Source organism: Plecotus auritus (assembly GCF_963455305.1).
Source record: "Plecotus auritus genome assembly, chromosome: 7".
Taxonomy (NCBI): Eukaryota; Metazoa; Chordata; class Mammalia; order Chiroptera; family Vespertilionidae; genus Plecotus; species Plecotus auritus.
The window spans coordinates 20511160-20526256 of record NC_137774.1 but is presented as its reverse complement, the minus strand read 5'-3'; the positions used below and the strand labels follow the sequence as shown (position 1 = coordinate 20526256).

The 15097-nt window shown below is 40.0% G+C and overlaps 1 protein-coding gene across 9 annotated transcripts in view; it reads left to right on the top strand.

The window, feature by feature from the left end:
* The window catches only part of TANC2 (tetratricopeptide repeat, ankyrin repeat and coiled-coil containing 2), a gene marked incomplete at its 3' end in the record, with an annotated part of 285235 nt that overhangs the window by 79770 nt on the left and 190368 nt on the right, over positions 1 to 15097 (top strand). For all 9 annotated transcript variants that reach the window (XM_080677202.1, XM_080677201.1, XM_080677198.1 and 6 more), the window contains one exon: positions 1945 to 2016. In XM_080677202.1, coding sequence (XP_080533328.1) covers positions 1945 to 2016 — 72 coding nt within the window. The remainder of the gene's footprint in view (positions 1 to 1944; positions 2017 to 15097) is intronic.

The window sequence follows — 15097 nt, the reverse complement described above, 5'->3', positions numbered from 1 at the left end:
GAGGCCCAGTGCATGAATTCATGCATGGGTGGGGTCCCTCTGGGTGGCCTGCAGGGATTGGGCTGAAACCCACAGTCCAGTACCACCTGCAGCTCCTACCTGCCACTCCTCATCCCGGCCCCGCTGTGCCTGCTGGGGGCTCGCGTCCAATCAGTCCCAATCAGGAGAGGCTTGCACTGCCGCAGCAGCACTCGCCAGACATGAACCCTGTGTCTGGCGCCCTCCCAAGGGAAGTGGCCTGCGGGATCGGGCGGAAACCGCTCTCTGACATCCCCCAAGGGGTCCTGGATTGCGAGAGGGCACAGGCCAGGCTGAGGGGCCCCACCAGTGTACAATTGGGCCAGGGTGGGACCGCGGGAGGGCTCAAGGGCATGTCTGGCCCATCTTGCTCAGTCCTGATCGACTGGACCCCAGCAGCAAGCTAACCTACTGGTCAGAGCATCTGCCTCCTGGTGGTCAGTGCATGTCATAGCAACTGGTCGGCCGGTCAACTGTCTGCCCCCAGTGGTCAGTGCACATCAGAGCGAGCGGTTGAGCAGCCTTAGCATATCATTAGCATATTATGCTTTGATTGGTTGTTCTGCCGTTTGGTCTATTTGCATATTATCCTTTTATTATATAGGTTAATTTTTAAAGATTTTCATTCTTTTACCTTGTGTTTTATAAATAATTTTTGTGTTTATTTGCTCTTGTGATTTTTAATAATTTAGTCTTCATTACTGAAATGATTTTTTTTTTCTAACTAGTAGCCCTGCGCACGAATCTGTGTGGCTGTAGCTCGCCAGTAGCTCACTACTGTCCTCCAGTAGCTCTCCGCCTGCTGCCCTGTCCTCCTGTAGCTCCCTCCTCCTCCCGCCCCCCCTCATAGCTTGCTGCCCTGCCCCCTCCTATAGCTCTCCGCTGCCCACTTGTAGCTCGCTGCCCCACCCTCCTGCTGATCCGTGATCCAGTCATTACACGGTCAGTCGTTACGCTTCACGGCGTAACAACCATTTGCATATTGCATCTTTATTATATGGGATTCTTTCTTGGTTTCTGTCTTCTCATTTCTGAGTTTTTCTGATTTTGATTTACATTGCTCTTTTATACTAGAGGCCCAGTGTTCTTGCACTGGTGAGGTCCCTCAGCCTGGCCTGTGCCCTCTCGCAGTCTGGGACCCCTCAAGGGATGTCAGATAACCGGATTTGGCCTGATCCCCGCAGGCCCGATCCAGACAGGAGGGAGCCCAATTCTGTGCATTGAGCGTCTGTCCCCTGGTGGTCAGTGCGCATCATAGCAACTGGTCGACCAGTTGTTCCATCGCTTAGGCTTTTATACATATAGATAATAAGTATTCTTATCACTCATAAAACATGTAAATGTAATTTTTATTATAGTAAAACATATAGCCCTGAGGATTATTTGACATACTTTAGAGCAGTGGTCGCCAACCTTTAGGACCTCATGGACCGCCAGTGGTCCATGAACCACCGGTTGGTGACCGCTGTTCCAAAGGTTTCCTTAAACCAGCAGTTGCCAGCCTTTCAGACCTCATGGTCCACCAGTGGACCATGGACCACCGATTGGCAACCACTACTTTAGATAAATAAGCAGTTGTAATTAATTTAGGCATTGCTTTAAATCAAGGCTTGTAAATTGCAATTCTGTGAATGAACTTCAGAGTTGATAACATAGCTTTATTATATGCAAAGTAGAGTGTATATGTATGTGGATAAGGAAAGAATACCCTTTAAGAGGGAGAATAAACTATCCCCACACAAAAAAATTTTAAGGATAAGAACCTTTGGTTTATTTAGGAAATATCCTCAAATATTTTAATGATTGAAATTGTAAGAAATGAAAACAAATGATACATATAGTAATTTTAAGATATAGGCAGAACCAGAGTCTATATTATATCAATTTTAATATCTATTTGCTTATGTTTTTTCTAATTTTATGCAGATGGAGGGAGCGAGGAACCACCGGATCGAAGACAGTCAAGTGTAGACTCTCGCCAAAGTCGCTCTGGGCAAGGTAAATTAAAAGAAAATATATCAGCTATACCTTCCTAGTACTTAATCTGAGGACTGGGGTTTTCACTGGGTCTAGTTTACATATTTTAGGGCTTTAGTTGTTATAGTCTTAAGGTTCTATATTCCAATATATTTAATTTAAAACAGTTGTATATGATATCATTTGTTAAAGGTAAAAGAAAGTGAAAAATAATCTCATGTCATTTTTAAATGATATTAAGGTTTTAAGTAATTTTGGAGCATTGTGGTATATGTTTGGGTAACACTTATGGAATATAACCAGAAGTAAATTTTTAAAATATGTATTTTTACTGATCTCAGAGAGAAAGGGAGAGGGAGAGAGAGAGAGAGATAGAAACATCAATGATGAGAGAGAATCATTAGCCACCTGCTCCCTGCATTTTTCCCACTGGGGATCAAGCCTGAAAACTGGGCATGTGCCCTGACCAGGAATTGAACTGCAACCTCCTGGTTCATAGGTCGGCACTCAACCACTGAGCCAAGCCAGCCGGGCCAGAAGTAAATGATTAATAGTAACATTTGTTAGAGTATCATCACACTGGCTTTTAAAAATGTGGTCAATGCTATATTTATAGTCTTAGCTCTCTCAGAAGAGGTGGCTTTTGCGTATAATTACAGTCTTAAATTAGGATCTTCTTACTTATTTTTCTGTTTAAAATTTATTATCATAGGTTTTTAATTGTTTTCTTTTTTGAAGTGACAACTTCCAAACTAGGTTAAAATGTGATGTTCCAGTGAAATTTTTAGATAGGCCTTCCCTCAATTACCTTATTTAAAACTAGAGGCCTGGTGCATGAATTCGATCACAGGTGGGGTACCTAGGCTTGGCCAGCAATCAGGGTCATTTAGGCCTGGGCTGATCAGGGCCTGCCGGATGGGTAGAGGGATCATAGGAGGTTGGCCAGCCGGGGGGAGGGACTGAGGGAGGTTGGCCTCCAGCCCTAAGGAGGGAGCTGACCCTCGGCCCCAATGGGAATGGGGCTGTGTCTGCTGCCACCCAACCCCGGTTCCCAGTCCCAGCCCGGGGCCTGAAGGGCCCAGTGGGGTTGGGAGAGGAGGCAATGGTCGCCGGGCCAGGTGCGGAAGGAATGGACACCAGATGCTGATTCCACCATCAGCGCCCTGCCACCACGCAGTTCCCTGCCTTCCCCCCTCCTCCTTCCCTTGCCGCTGCACCACCACCGTGGCAGGCGGGCAGCCCCCAGAGAAGGGAGAGGATGGGAGTGAGACAAACTCCTGTGTCCAGGGCTGACTTTCAATAGATCGCAGCAAGGGAGCTGCTCTGCTAAGTATGAAACCCTGACTCAGAAGCAGGTTGTCTACGAATGGTTTAGCATCAGGGGCTCATGGTGGCTGGCTGGCTGGGGAGGGAACGCGGGCAGTTGGCCGGCTATGGGAGGTTGGCTGTGGGAGTGCACTGACCACCAGGGGGCAGCTTCTACATTAAGCGTCTGCTCCCTGGTGGTCAATACACATCATAGCAACTGGTCGATCAGTCGTTCCAATCATTTGGTCATAACGGTCGCTTAGGCTTTTATAGATATAGATATAGATTACATGAGTGGCACTCCTACTCTTTTTTATTCATAGTACTTATCTCCTTTGTATTTATTTTATTTTCTCTGTCCAAAACTAGAGTGAATGTTCCATGATTGCAGAGATTTTGTCTGATTTGTTCATTGCTGTATTTTCAGTGCCAAGAATAAGTTTCTGGTATATAGTAATTACTGAAAAAATCTTGATGAATGAATGAAGTGATCTTGTAAGAGAATGAGAATTAAGAACCTAAATATATTACAGAATTTCAGGCAGTCATTACTGAGTTTGGTTTTTTAGAAACTCTTTACTTACAAATAAAACAAAAGTTTAGATTTACAAATGTATGGTGTTTTAATCCTATAAAAGCTCTTTTTCATAATCCTGCTCCCTTTTTCTTCAATTTCGTTCTTCCCAAGTTTGGAGTTGTATTTTTTTAAAAATATATTTTATTGATTTTTTACAGAGAGGAAGGGAGAGGGATAGAGAGTCAGAAACATCGATGGGAGAGAAACATCGATCAGCTGCCTCCCGCACACCTCCTACTGGGGATGTGCCCGCAACCAAGGTACATGCCCTTGACTGGAATCGAACTTGGGACCTTTTAGTCCGCAGGCCGACGCTCTATCCACTGAGCCAAACCTGTTAGGGCTAGAGTTGTATTTTTTTTTTATAAAATAAGTTTGTTGCAGAATAAAAAGAGGAATAATTTATGCAGGTTGATTTGGAAATTTTAACTTACACTATTACTTAATATTACTTAAATGTTTTGAGGAATCTGACTAAAAAGGAAGACGTAAATGTAGTCATCAGAGGTTTCTTAAGTAAGCAGCTCAGCTAGATCACTCCATATATCAAAGCTCCCAGTCAGCCTTTGAGGCCTTTTCTCCTAAGTATGAGCAGCTAATGAAAGATTACTAGATATTTTTTAAAATCCTCTTAAAAATAGAGATTAAAATAAACATAATAAAGCAACTTGGAGAGAACAAATTTTACAGAGGAAAATAATTGAACTATTATTAACATCCTCAGGGAAATAAGAGAAAATAATACAGCCATGAAATGGGGAGGAGGTAATATAAAAGAATAATATTCTGATTTTTAAAAGAGTCTTTCACCATTAACATTCTGATAGCAGAGATCAAAAGCTATCAGAAGTAAAAGGAAATTAATATTGAAGAAATCTCTGAAAAAGTTGAGCAAAAAATAGATTATAGAAAAGAAGTGAAGAGTGTTAAGAAACTTACAGGACCAGTCCAGGAAATTTCAATTTTCAAATAATAGTTGTTTCCAAAAGAAAGAACAGAGAAAATGGGAAATAAATCATCAATAAAATTATTAAAAAAGAATTTTCTTGAACTTGAGGTTTCTGGTTGAAAGGCTTACTGAGTGTTCAGTACAGTGAATGAATATAAACACCAACAAAAATACATTGTGGTGAAATTTCAAATTAGTGGGCCAAACAGATTTTTCATGCTCTCAGAGAGAGAAAAAAACTTGTCATATACCAAGTAACAGGAATCAATTAGCTTTGGACCTCTCACTGGTAACATTATAAAACTGAATGAAAATGGAACATCATTTTCAAAATTTTGAGGGAAAATAATTTCAACCTTAGTATTCCATATGCATCAAAACTATTGATTAGATATAAGAATAAAATTGAGATGTTTTAAGACATGTAAGCGTTGTTTTTTTTTTGTGTGTGTGTTTTTGCCTGCCTTTTCTAGGAATCTGTTGGGAGGGTGTAATCCATCAAAATGAAAAGTCAGCCAAATAAAAGGAATCGTTTACAGGGAATAGAGAATTTAACAAAGGAGAAAGTGAAGAACTCTTCAGGATGACAATGAAAAAAACAGGGACAGGGGGCAACCAGACCAGATTGGAGTAGGTTAGAAGCCCCCAGAAGACTCTTTTTCAAGAAATGAGATTGATAGAAACCTGATGTATTTAACTAACTTTAGAAAATTTTTAGGCAAAGGCTCAGGTTTGAATTGGTGATAAATATATAAAATAATCAGTGAAAATATTGTAAACTCATTGGAAAACAGTGTGTAGTAAAGGAGATGTTAGAATAAGTCCAGTCCTTGGGACATGGTGTGGGATATAGCTGATGTCCATGCCATTTACCTCCAATAGTAAACCTTATTAGTTTACTCCACTTTGGTGTAATATTTTCATTATTTGATTTGGACTATCATGGTTAAGAAGCAGCTCTAAAGCAGGGAGAGCAGATCTGGCCTGTGTGGCCTTTTTTTGTACATTGCTGAGACAGTTTTCATTCTTTTAAAAAATATTTTTTTATTGATTTCAGAGAGGAGAGAGATAGAAACATCAATGATGAGAGAGAATCATCTATCAGCTGCCTCCTACATGTCCCCTACTGGGGATCGAGTCCGCAACCCAGGCATGTGCCCTTGACTGGAATCAAACCCGGACCTTTCAGTCTGCAGGCAGATGCTCTATCCACAGAACCAAACCAGCTAGGGCAAGTTTTCATTATTTTTGCATCCGTGTTCATATGGGATGTTGACCTTAAGTTTTCTTGTCTTACAATGTGTCTGATTTTGTTATCAGGGTATTGCTGGCCTCACAGGATGAGTTGAAAGTTGAGGAATATTTCCTCCTTTTCAATTTCCTGTAATATTTTGTATAGAATTGCTATCACTTCATTCCTCTTTGTGGGAAAGTTTTAAAATACAAATTGAATTTCTTTAATAAATATAGGAATATTTGAATTATCTATTTTTGCTTGAGTGACCTTTTAAAATCTGGAGAATCTTGGGGGGGGGTGATATTCAAAATATTTAATAATGAGTATGCTGTAAATATCAACCAACCAGAGCAGATGCCTGTCTGTTCAGAGCAAACTAATTTTATTTATTTATTTTTAATGTATCTTTGTTGTTGAAAGTATTACAGATGTCGCTCCTTTTTTCCCATTGACTCTTCCCATTCCCCCAGGCCTTTGCCACATTATTGTCTGTATCCATGGGTTATGCATATATGCATATATGTCCTTTGGTTAATCCAACTGATATGCCTATGTAGGCGCATAATGCATGATAAACTGCCCTACCTGATTGTGGATACAGTTTCTGTTTAATGTCTCTTCTCCAATAATAATATTAGACATGTAAGGTAAAGTGTCTGGTGAGGTGTCTTATCTTTTGAGCATGAGTACTCTTTCCTGTGTGTTAATTAGCTAGATCCGCCTCTGATCCATCTTTCAAGTATGATGGATTCTGACTTAAACATACCCACCCAGCCCTACCGGTTTGGCTCAGTGGATAGAGCATTGGCCTGCGGACTGAAAGGTCCCAGGTTCGATTCCGGGCATGTACCTTGGTTGCGGGCACATCTCCAGTAGGAGGTATGCAGGAGGCAGCTGATTGATGTTTCTCTCTCATCGATGTTTCTAGCTCTCTATCCCTCTCCCTTCCTCTCTGTAAAAAATCAATAAAATATATTTAAAAAAACAACAAAAAAAAAACAAAACATACCCACCCACACTCACCACTCTGCTTTAGGGGCAGAGACCTCTCATGTCTTCTGTTTATCAAATGTAGGAGATGGGAGATGGCCTCACTACTTAGACTGAATCAGGTCCCATCCCTCTTATTCAGATTGCTGCCCCTTGGCCCTTCCTGTTCCTTGTATCTTTTGCTTCTGTGCTTAAACCAGACTGGGAACACTCTCATCTTTCACAGTTTATCCTCCTATGCATACTCTGGGCTATAATTTTTTTCAGTCCAATTGCATCTAGTTTCTGTTTTCCATGGATTTCTCTTTCATTATTGGTTTTTTGTTTTGTTTTATAATGCTTTAAGAATTTGTTCTTTTTAAAATCCATTTTCTGTTATTTCCACATAACCTATATTGTATATTGTTGTTATTTTAGTCTGAACTACCATCATTTTTTCCTTTACTACTATAATAGTGTCCTAACTTATTTTCTTTTTTAAAAAAATATATTTTTATTGATTTTAGAGAGAGAGGAAGGGAGAGGGGGAGAGAGAGAGAAACATCAATGATGAGAGAGAATCATGGATTGGCCCACAACTTGGGCATGTGCTCTGACCAGGAATCGAGCCGTGACCTCCTGGTTCACAGGTTGACGCTCAACCACTGAGCCACGCCAGCCGGGCCTAACTTATTTTCATTCTTGCTGACATATAGTCTGTTGTCTATTTGATAGCTATAGTGCTCTTATTAAAACAAATCAAATCATTTCCCCAAACTTGGAAAAATAAATTCTCCAGTGGTTTCCTGTCACATTCAGAGTAAACTCCAAAGTCTTTATGATTCCTTACATGGTCCCATTGCCCTTTTCCTAATACTCGAACTCTATGTCCTCAGCAGTCCCCCCATTATCAATTCTGTTTAATCTGTGCTGGCCTTTTTGCTTAAACATGTTATGAGTGTTTTCTTTGCAAGGCCTGTACACTTGCTCTTTCTTGACTAAATATCTATAGATTTCTGTTTATGTGAAAGAGGCCATCTTACCTAAATACCTGGCCATAACATTCATAGTATTTTTCACTACCTAAAATTAATTATTTATTTACTTGTTTATTGTCTCAACTACAAGAAAATGTTTCATTTGAGCAGAGACTTTGTCTTGTTCACCACTGTATCCTAGAACACTTGCATATAAAAATTTGTTAGGATGTACTCAATGGAAGAATGAACAAATATCTAGCACTTACTGTGCTTGGGAAAGTATGTGGATGTGCCGAGGCCACATATTGATCTGATGTCCACTTCTACTAGTTATGTCACTGGAAAAGTAAAGCAGTGAGAAATATGTTGAATATAAGTAGTTTGTCAGACTATCAACTCTATTGATTTGTGTACAAATAAAGCTCTTGAAATATGACTGTAAAACTGATGTGCCAATTTAACCCTGGTATGGCCTTCTAAGCTTGGGTGGATATTTTCTGCTTTCCAGTATAGTATCCTATATAATAAAGAGGTAATATGCAAATTGACCCTCATGCCCTCACACAAGATGGCTGCCCCAATGTGGTCAAAGATGGCTGCCACAAGATGGCTGGCAGGGGAAGGTAGTTGTGGGCGATCAGCCAGCAGGGAAGGGCAGTTAGGAGTGACCAGGCTGACAGGGGAGGGCAGTTAGGGGGGACCAGGCCTGCAGCAGAGGGCAGTTGGGGGCAATTGGGCTGGCAGGGGAGCATTTAGGCGTCAATCAGGCTGGTAGGGGAGCGGTTAGGGGACTCTCAGGCTGGTAGGCAGCAGCGGTTAAGGGCAGGCAGGCAGGCAGGCAGGCAGGCAGGCAGGCAGGTGAGCGGTTGGGAGCCAGCAGTTCTGGATTGTGAGAGGGATGTCTAAACTGGTAGTCAGACATCCCCCGAGGGGTCCAAGATTGGAGAGGGTGAAGGCTGGGCTGAGGGACACCCCCCCCCCCAGTGCACGAATTTCACGCACCAGGCCTCTAGTATTATATATAATTGCATTGTATTATTTACTAATTTGGTCCTATTTGTTGGGTTTCTGGTTTTCAGGCATTTATATTCACAGTAGGATCTTTGCATCTTGCATTTAGTCTATCAAATTGATAAAGGAAGCTTATCAATTCTAGGAATTCTGGTTCTGTATTTTTGAGAATCATGGATTACATCGTAAGAATTGTTTTTTGTTGTATAGCTCCATTTTTTGTGTCAAATAATTTTTTCATTAGAGGTCAACTATATGTAAACTTAATTTTTAAATTCTAGATATTAAATAAGTGCATGAGCCAGTATAATATGGTGGAAACCAAATTTTTATTTACTTTTGCAAAGATCACATTGTGCGGGCATTAGGCTCTGATATACAAGGTGTATTGGTGTAATAATGCCCACGACCAGCTCATACTGGAAGACTGGGAAACTGTACAATGTTTAGCTTTGCATGAGTTCCATTATTTAGAGCCCATTTCTTTGATAAGTACATGCTGGTGAATCTATAGTAATAATGTACTAAATTGTCAAATATGCAGTCTTCTGATTCTTTTTATTTCCTTTAAATATATAAAATATTTAGTAGATGAGATGTTCATGCTCTTGAAAAATACACTAATGATTCTTCAGTCTGTTAAGTTACAAAGATTTTTTTTTATTAAGCCAGCAGTGTTTTATTATATAGAATGATAAGGAAAAATATTTCATTATTCAGTATATAATTTATCTCAGTGTAAGAGTATATCTGGTATAGGGGCATCACTAATGCACAAAATTATTTTGTTGTTTTAGTAGTTATCATTATGATAAAAATTATTTAACTTTCAACATAGATTGTTTTAGGAATAAAGAAAATAAACATAACATGTAATAATATATATGTGTTGGCTCTAGGCTAGGTGGTTTCACATCATCCTCATTTATTTCTCAGAGTAGTACTGTGAAGGTATTATTTTCAGTAGGAAATAATCAGGCTTTATACTGATATACACCCCAAGTTTCATTTATATGAGCCATGTTAGTAGCATGTATTTAGAATCTTTTCATTCTAATTCTGAAAATACAAATTTGTTTGTTGATGGTTGGATAAGAATTAAAAGATCTAACCTTAAGTGACAAATTCCTTTGAAGTGTCATTATTTCTAGTCTTATATTTCTTCAGACATTTAACTTCTTGTTGATTCTTCTTTGTGTAATACTTCTTTTTCCATAAAATTAAACTTAAAATTGGCCCTCATCAGCCATCGCCAACCAGTGGTCTGCGGACCACTGGTGGTCCTTGAGGTCCCAAAGGTTAGCGACCGCTGCTCTAGCTAACAATTTCTTATTATCTTGGGGTGCTAGGGATGTGTCACTGAGCTCATACTGGCCTATGCAAGGATATAGTAGTGTGTGTGTGTGTGTGTGTGTGTGTGTGTGTGTGTGTGTATTAGTTTGAATATTTTTAAAAATAAAACACAATTTTGGTTCTGTTCTCCCCCAATTAACAGTGTAAAGTAGCCATATCTCCAGAGACATACTTAAATTCTAATTTCTTGAAGTCTGTATAATGGTCTATAGCACAACTAAGCCATTATTCAGTCGACTGTTTCCTCATCTATGAGTGTTCATATTTTCAAAGTGATTCATAATACTATATATTTAATAACATCTTAAACTCTTGGAATATGCAGCCCCAAGCACATTTTGTGTCAGAATATATTGAGTATCTTACTTAGTATTATAATTGGCCTAGTTAACACTAGAACCCTGTAGAAGCCACTCCTTGCTTGTCCATATTTATGAAAGAAAGGGAATAAAAGCATAGCAGCTAGAAAGGTTCAAAAATATATGTTGGACACTAGAAAAATTTTGATTTATTATATCTGATCTAAATTTTTCTGCGAGATAACAGAAAACCTATTTAAAAACTTTATAAATTTTATTATTTAAAAAATATTTTTATTGATTTCAGAGAGGAAGGGAGAGGGATAGAGAGATAGAAACATCAATGAGAGAGAAGCATTGATCGGCTGCCTCCTGCACACCCCCTACTGGGAATCGAGCCTGCAAACTAGGCATGTGCCCTTGACCGGAATGGAACCTGGCACCCTTCAATCCGCAGGCTGATGCTCTATCCACTGAGCCAAACCAGCCAGGGCAAAAACTTCATACATTTTAGTGAAGGTTCATAAACAGTTGGATAACAAATGATGAGGAAGGAACCTATTAATAAAGCATTGGGTAAAATTATTATTGAATACATTTTTTTTTGTTTGTTTTCTTTCATTTGAGGAGCAGTTTGAATTTAATAAATTTTATTCCAGTGAGAGATTGCAGAGCTGATTCCCACAAGGGGGCAGACTGAGACAGCCTGAAAAACTTCATACTATAAACAATATTTTAAGTTCATAGTTGATTTATTAAGAAGGAAGGGGAAACTACCAGGGTCTAGAAATGAGTGGAGAGGTAACTGGCTGACCATCCCATGAATGGTACCATATGTTGGTGGCTTCCACCTACCTCTTTCCCAGTGCATGCAACATTCATGGACTGTAGGCAGGTTGGACACTCAGCTGTGGCTATCGTCACATTGGCCTCAGTGAGTGGAAGTCCATATTGCCAAGCCCCTATATAAATTCCATCCCTATTACCATGACTTCTTTGTTAATGAGCCCATTGGTCAAGCATAGAGTGGTTGGGTAAAGATACTGGCTGAGTACTCCAAACAAAGCATCTTATTTACTGGGTTAGTATGCATCTAATCTGCAGAGTTTGTTATTTGGTAAGTATTCACATGGGACACAAGTTATATCATACTCTTTTCCCTTTCAAAGAGGTCTATCAATATACCTCATCTCCAGATTTTCTTGTCACCAGTTTTCTAATTATTCATTTTTTAATTATTCATATAACTGAACACTATCCATGAGTTAGTGTAGAACCAGTACCTCTTTCCTCTCTCCTTTCAGGCAAAATGAATAACTAGGTACCCTGTTCACATTTTTGCCAAAAAGGGTATCCCTTCACCACTATCCTTTAGGACTACCCCAGAGTAGAATTGTAGTGTTGTTGTCATCCTCATGTTGTTGTGCAGAGCTATCAGTAAACAAACATGATTATCCCACCCTCCAACCTCCATCCAGTGAGATGGTCACAGAGAATTCAATCAAATATATCCAGATTGAGAGAAAAGGAGCAATATAGCAGGCGTAGGAACCTTGGGCATCTAGGCCACTTGCCCATGCAAGTTATTTATGCCTTCAGGACCTGCTCAAGCCTGATCTTATGTACACTTTTTCTTTTCATAATGAAGTGCTGCAGTATACACCAATCATATTGCTTTGTTGGTTCAACAATACTTAATTCATAGTGGGCTGCCCAGGTCACATGATAACATAGTGGCCCATGGTCAAGCATTCATTCTGAGGCTCTGTGGTAAGCCAAAAACTGTTTTTCAAAACAAAGGACAATAGTTACTTGCACAGTATAGCATAGTTTTAAAATAAAATACTAGAGGTCTGCCCTGAGAGTCACCTAAATTTTTGTAATAAGCACCATACAAGATCCCTGTTCGCCACAGATACTTCAAGCAACATTGGATCTGGTGGGTTATATTACCCAAGTGTCAAAGAAGCTTTCACAGCAGCCCATACTTGTTTCCAAGCCTTCTCTTGTTCTGGGCCTTTCTCACACTCAACAGTCTTGGTAAATGGTTCATAGTTTCATATACTGGTATATATGAGGTACAAGTTGCTTCAGAAATTCAAGTACATCTTTATCATTAGTGAGAGAGTAGGGGCAGCAACTTTTTCACTTTGGAAAGCCTATTGCTCAAGACCGTAAGGCTCACCAAAAGTTCACTGATGGGGAAGACCTCTGAATTTTTGTGGAATTTATTTCCCACCCTCTGACATGTATGTATTTTAGCCACAATATCTAGATCAGTTGCTGCTTCCTGTTCACCAAGTCTAATCAGCATGAAATTATCAGTGTAGTAGACCAGCATGGTGGCTTATGGGATGGAAATGCAGTTAAGGTCCCTGTGGATTAGATTATTACCCAGAGCAGGAGAATTAATAGGAGGTAGGGCAGTGAAAATATGTAACTAACTGACAGCTGAATGCATACTGCCTATGATGCTCTCATTCTCAAGTCAATAAATGCAAACTAGGTGCCAGGGATATGTTGATTTGCTTTAGCAACAAAACCACATTTAAAACAGTAGCAGCAGCAGGAGTCACACCTGAATAAGTTATAAAAATTCACTGTCATTCTCTATCTTCTGCATAGATCATATAGACAAGTTGAATGGGGATATGGTAAGAGTTATCACTCTTGGATCTTCCCAGTGTTTAGTTATTGGACCATATTTTTTACCTTACACTCCAGAGCAGTGGTCGGCAAACTGTGGCTCGCGAGCCACATGCGGCTCTTTGGCCCCTTGAGTTGGCTCTTCCACAAAATACCACGTGTGGGCGCGCACGTACAGTGCGATTGAAACTTCGTGGCCCATGCACAGAAGTCGGTTTGCGGCTCTCAAAAGGAATTTCAATCATTGTACTGTTGATATTTGGCTCTGTTGACTAATGAGTTTGCCGACCACTGCTCTAGAGACTGACTGAATTTGATTTTGGATATAGGTATGGAACTTTACAATAAAGTAGTCAGTCATTGGCTACATGTGGCTATTGAATACTTGAAATGTGACTAGTCTGAAGGAAAATGTGTTGTATGTGTAAAATATACCCCAGATTTTGAGATTTTTCTATCTCTGTTCAAGAATGTTTGCCTTTACTTATTGAAGCATTCTTCTAATAGTATCTTTAAGTTCTTTGTTTTATTATTCTAATATCTGTTTAATCTCAGGAATGACATCTGTTTATGGATTTTTTCCTTCTCAAGTTGAAATTTTCCTGTTGGATCATACACCATATAATTTTGGATTATATCTTGGACATTTTGAGTATGATGGTATGAGACCCTGGGTTTTATTTAAAACCTAAGGAGAATGTTGGGTATGTGTGTTGGTTGCCAGTCAACTAGATTATGTTCAGGACAAAGGTTCCTAACGGTTTTCTAGGAGCTGGGGTCCCATTGTGTCAGTTCAGTTTTCTAAGCACATTGGGGTCCCAATGTGTCAGTTCAGTAGTACTCCTTAGATCAGTTCCACATATGTGATCCATTATCGATTCTGGGATCAAAGTGGTGGTATATCTTGTTGCTATATTCTCAAAACCTGTGACATATTGTTTAGGACCAGATCCATGCATGCAGAGCTCAGAGATGGTACCAGAAGTTCATACGCAACTTGATGGGATTGTTTTCTTAGCTATCTGACCTCACCCCAATCTCACCAGTACTTTCCAGTTCCCCAGAATCTCCCTTCCCATACTCAGGCTAAAAAATAGGGACTCTAGTTTTCCTGTTCTGCTGTTCAACTTCGGCCACTGTATCTGTATCCAGGTTAAGTGATAAGAGGAAAAGCAGCAATGAAGATTTGCTTCATACTTTTGGGATCATATTTCCTTGAGTCAGAGAAAACTCTCAGAGTTTTAGGTACCTGCTCAGTCACCACTACTACCTCTGTGCTGCTGCTGCCATAGAATTGCCTGGAGACTGGGGGAAAAAATAGGGATTTCCCTTGGTCTCTCAGATCAGCAAGGGCCCCCTTTCCTGCTCCTCACCAGAAAGGGAGGGATTTTCTTGGAACTTTTTTTTTTTAAGCCTGTGTACACTTAATGAGTTTTGGGCTGCCTCTGAGTCCAGGCCAGGCAGTACCTGCGGAAGAAACATGATAAGTTGCTCAGCTGGTGTGTCTCAGTGGTTGACACATGCATGAACCAGGAGGTCACGGTTCAATTCCCGGTTAGGGCACATGCTGCCTGGATTTTGGGCTCGATCACTAGTAGAGGGCATGCAGGAGGCAGCCAATCAATGATTCTCTCTCAGCATTGACATTTCTATCTCTCTCTCTCCCTCTCCTTTCCTCTCTCTGAAATAAATAAAAACATATTTTTTTAAAAGTGGTAAATTCACCACCACTTCAGTGGAACTTCATGTTCTGTGCTCCTTTCCCAGTCTGCC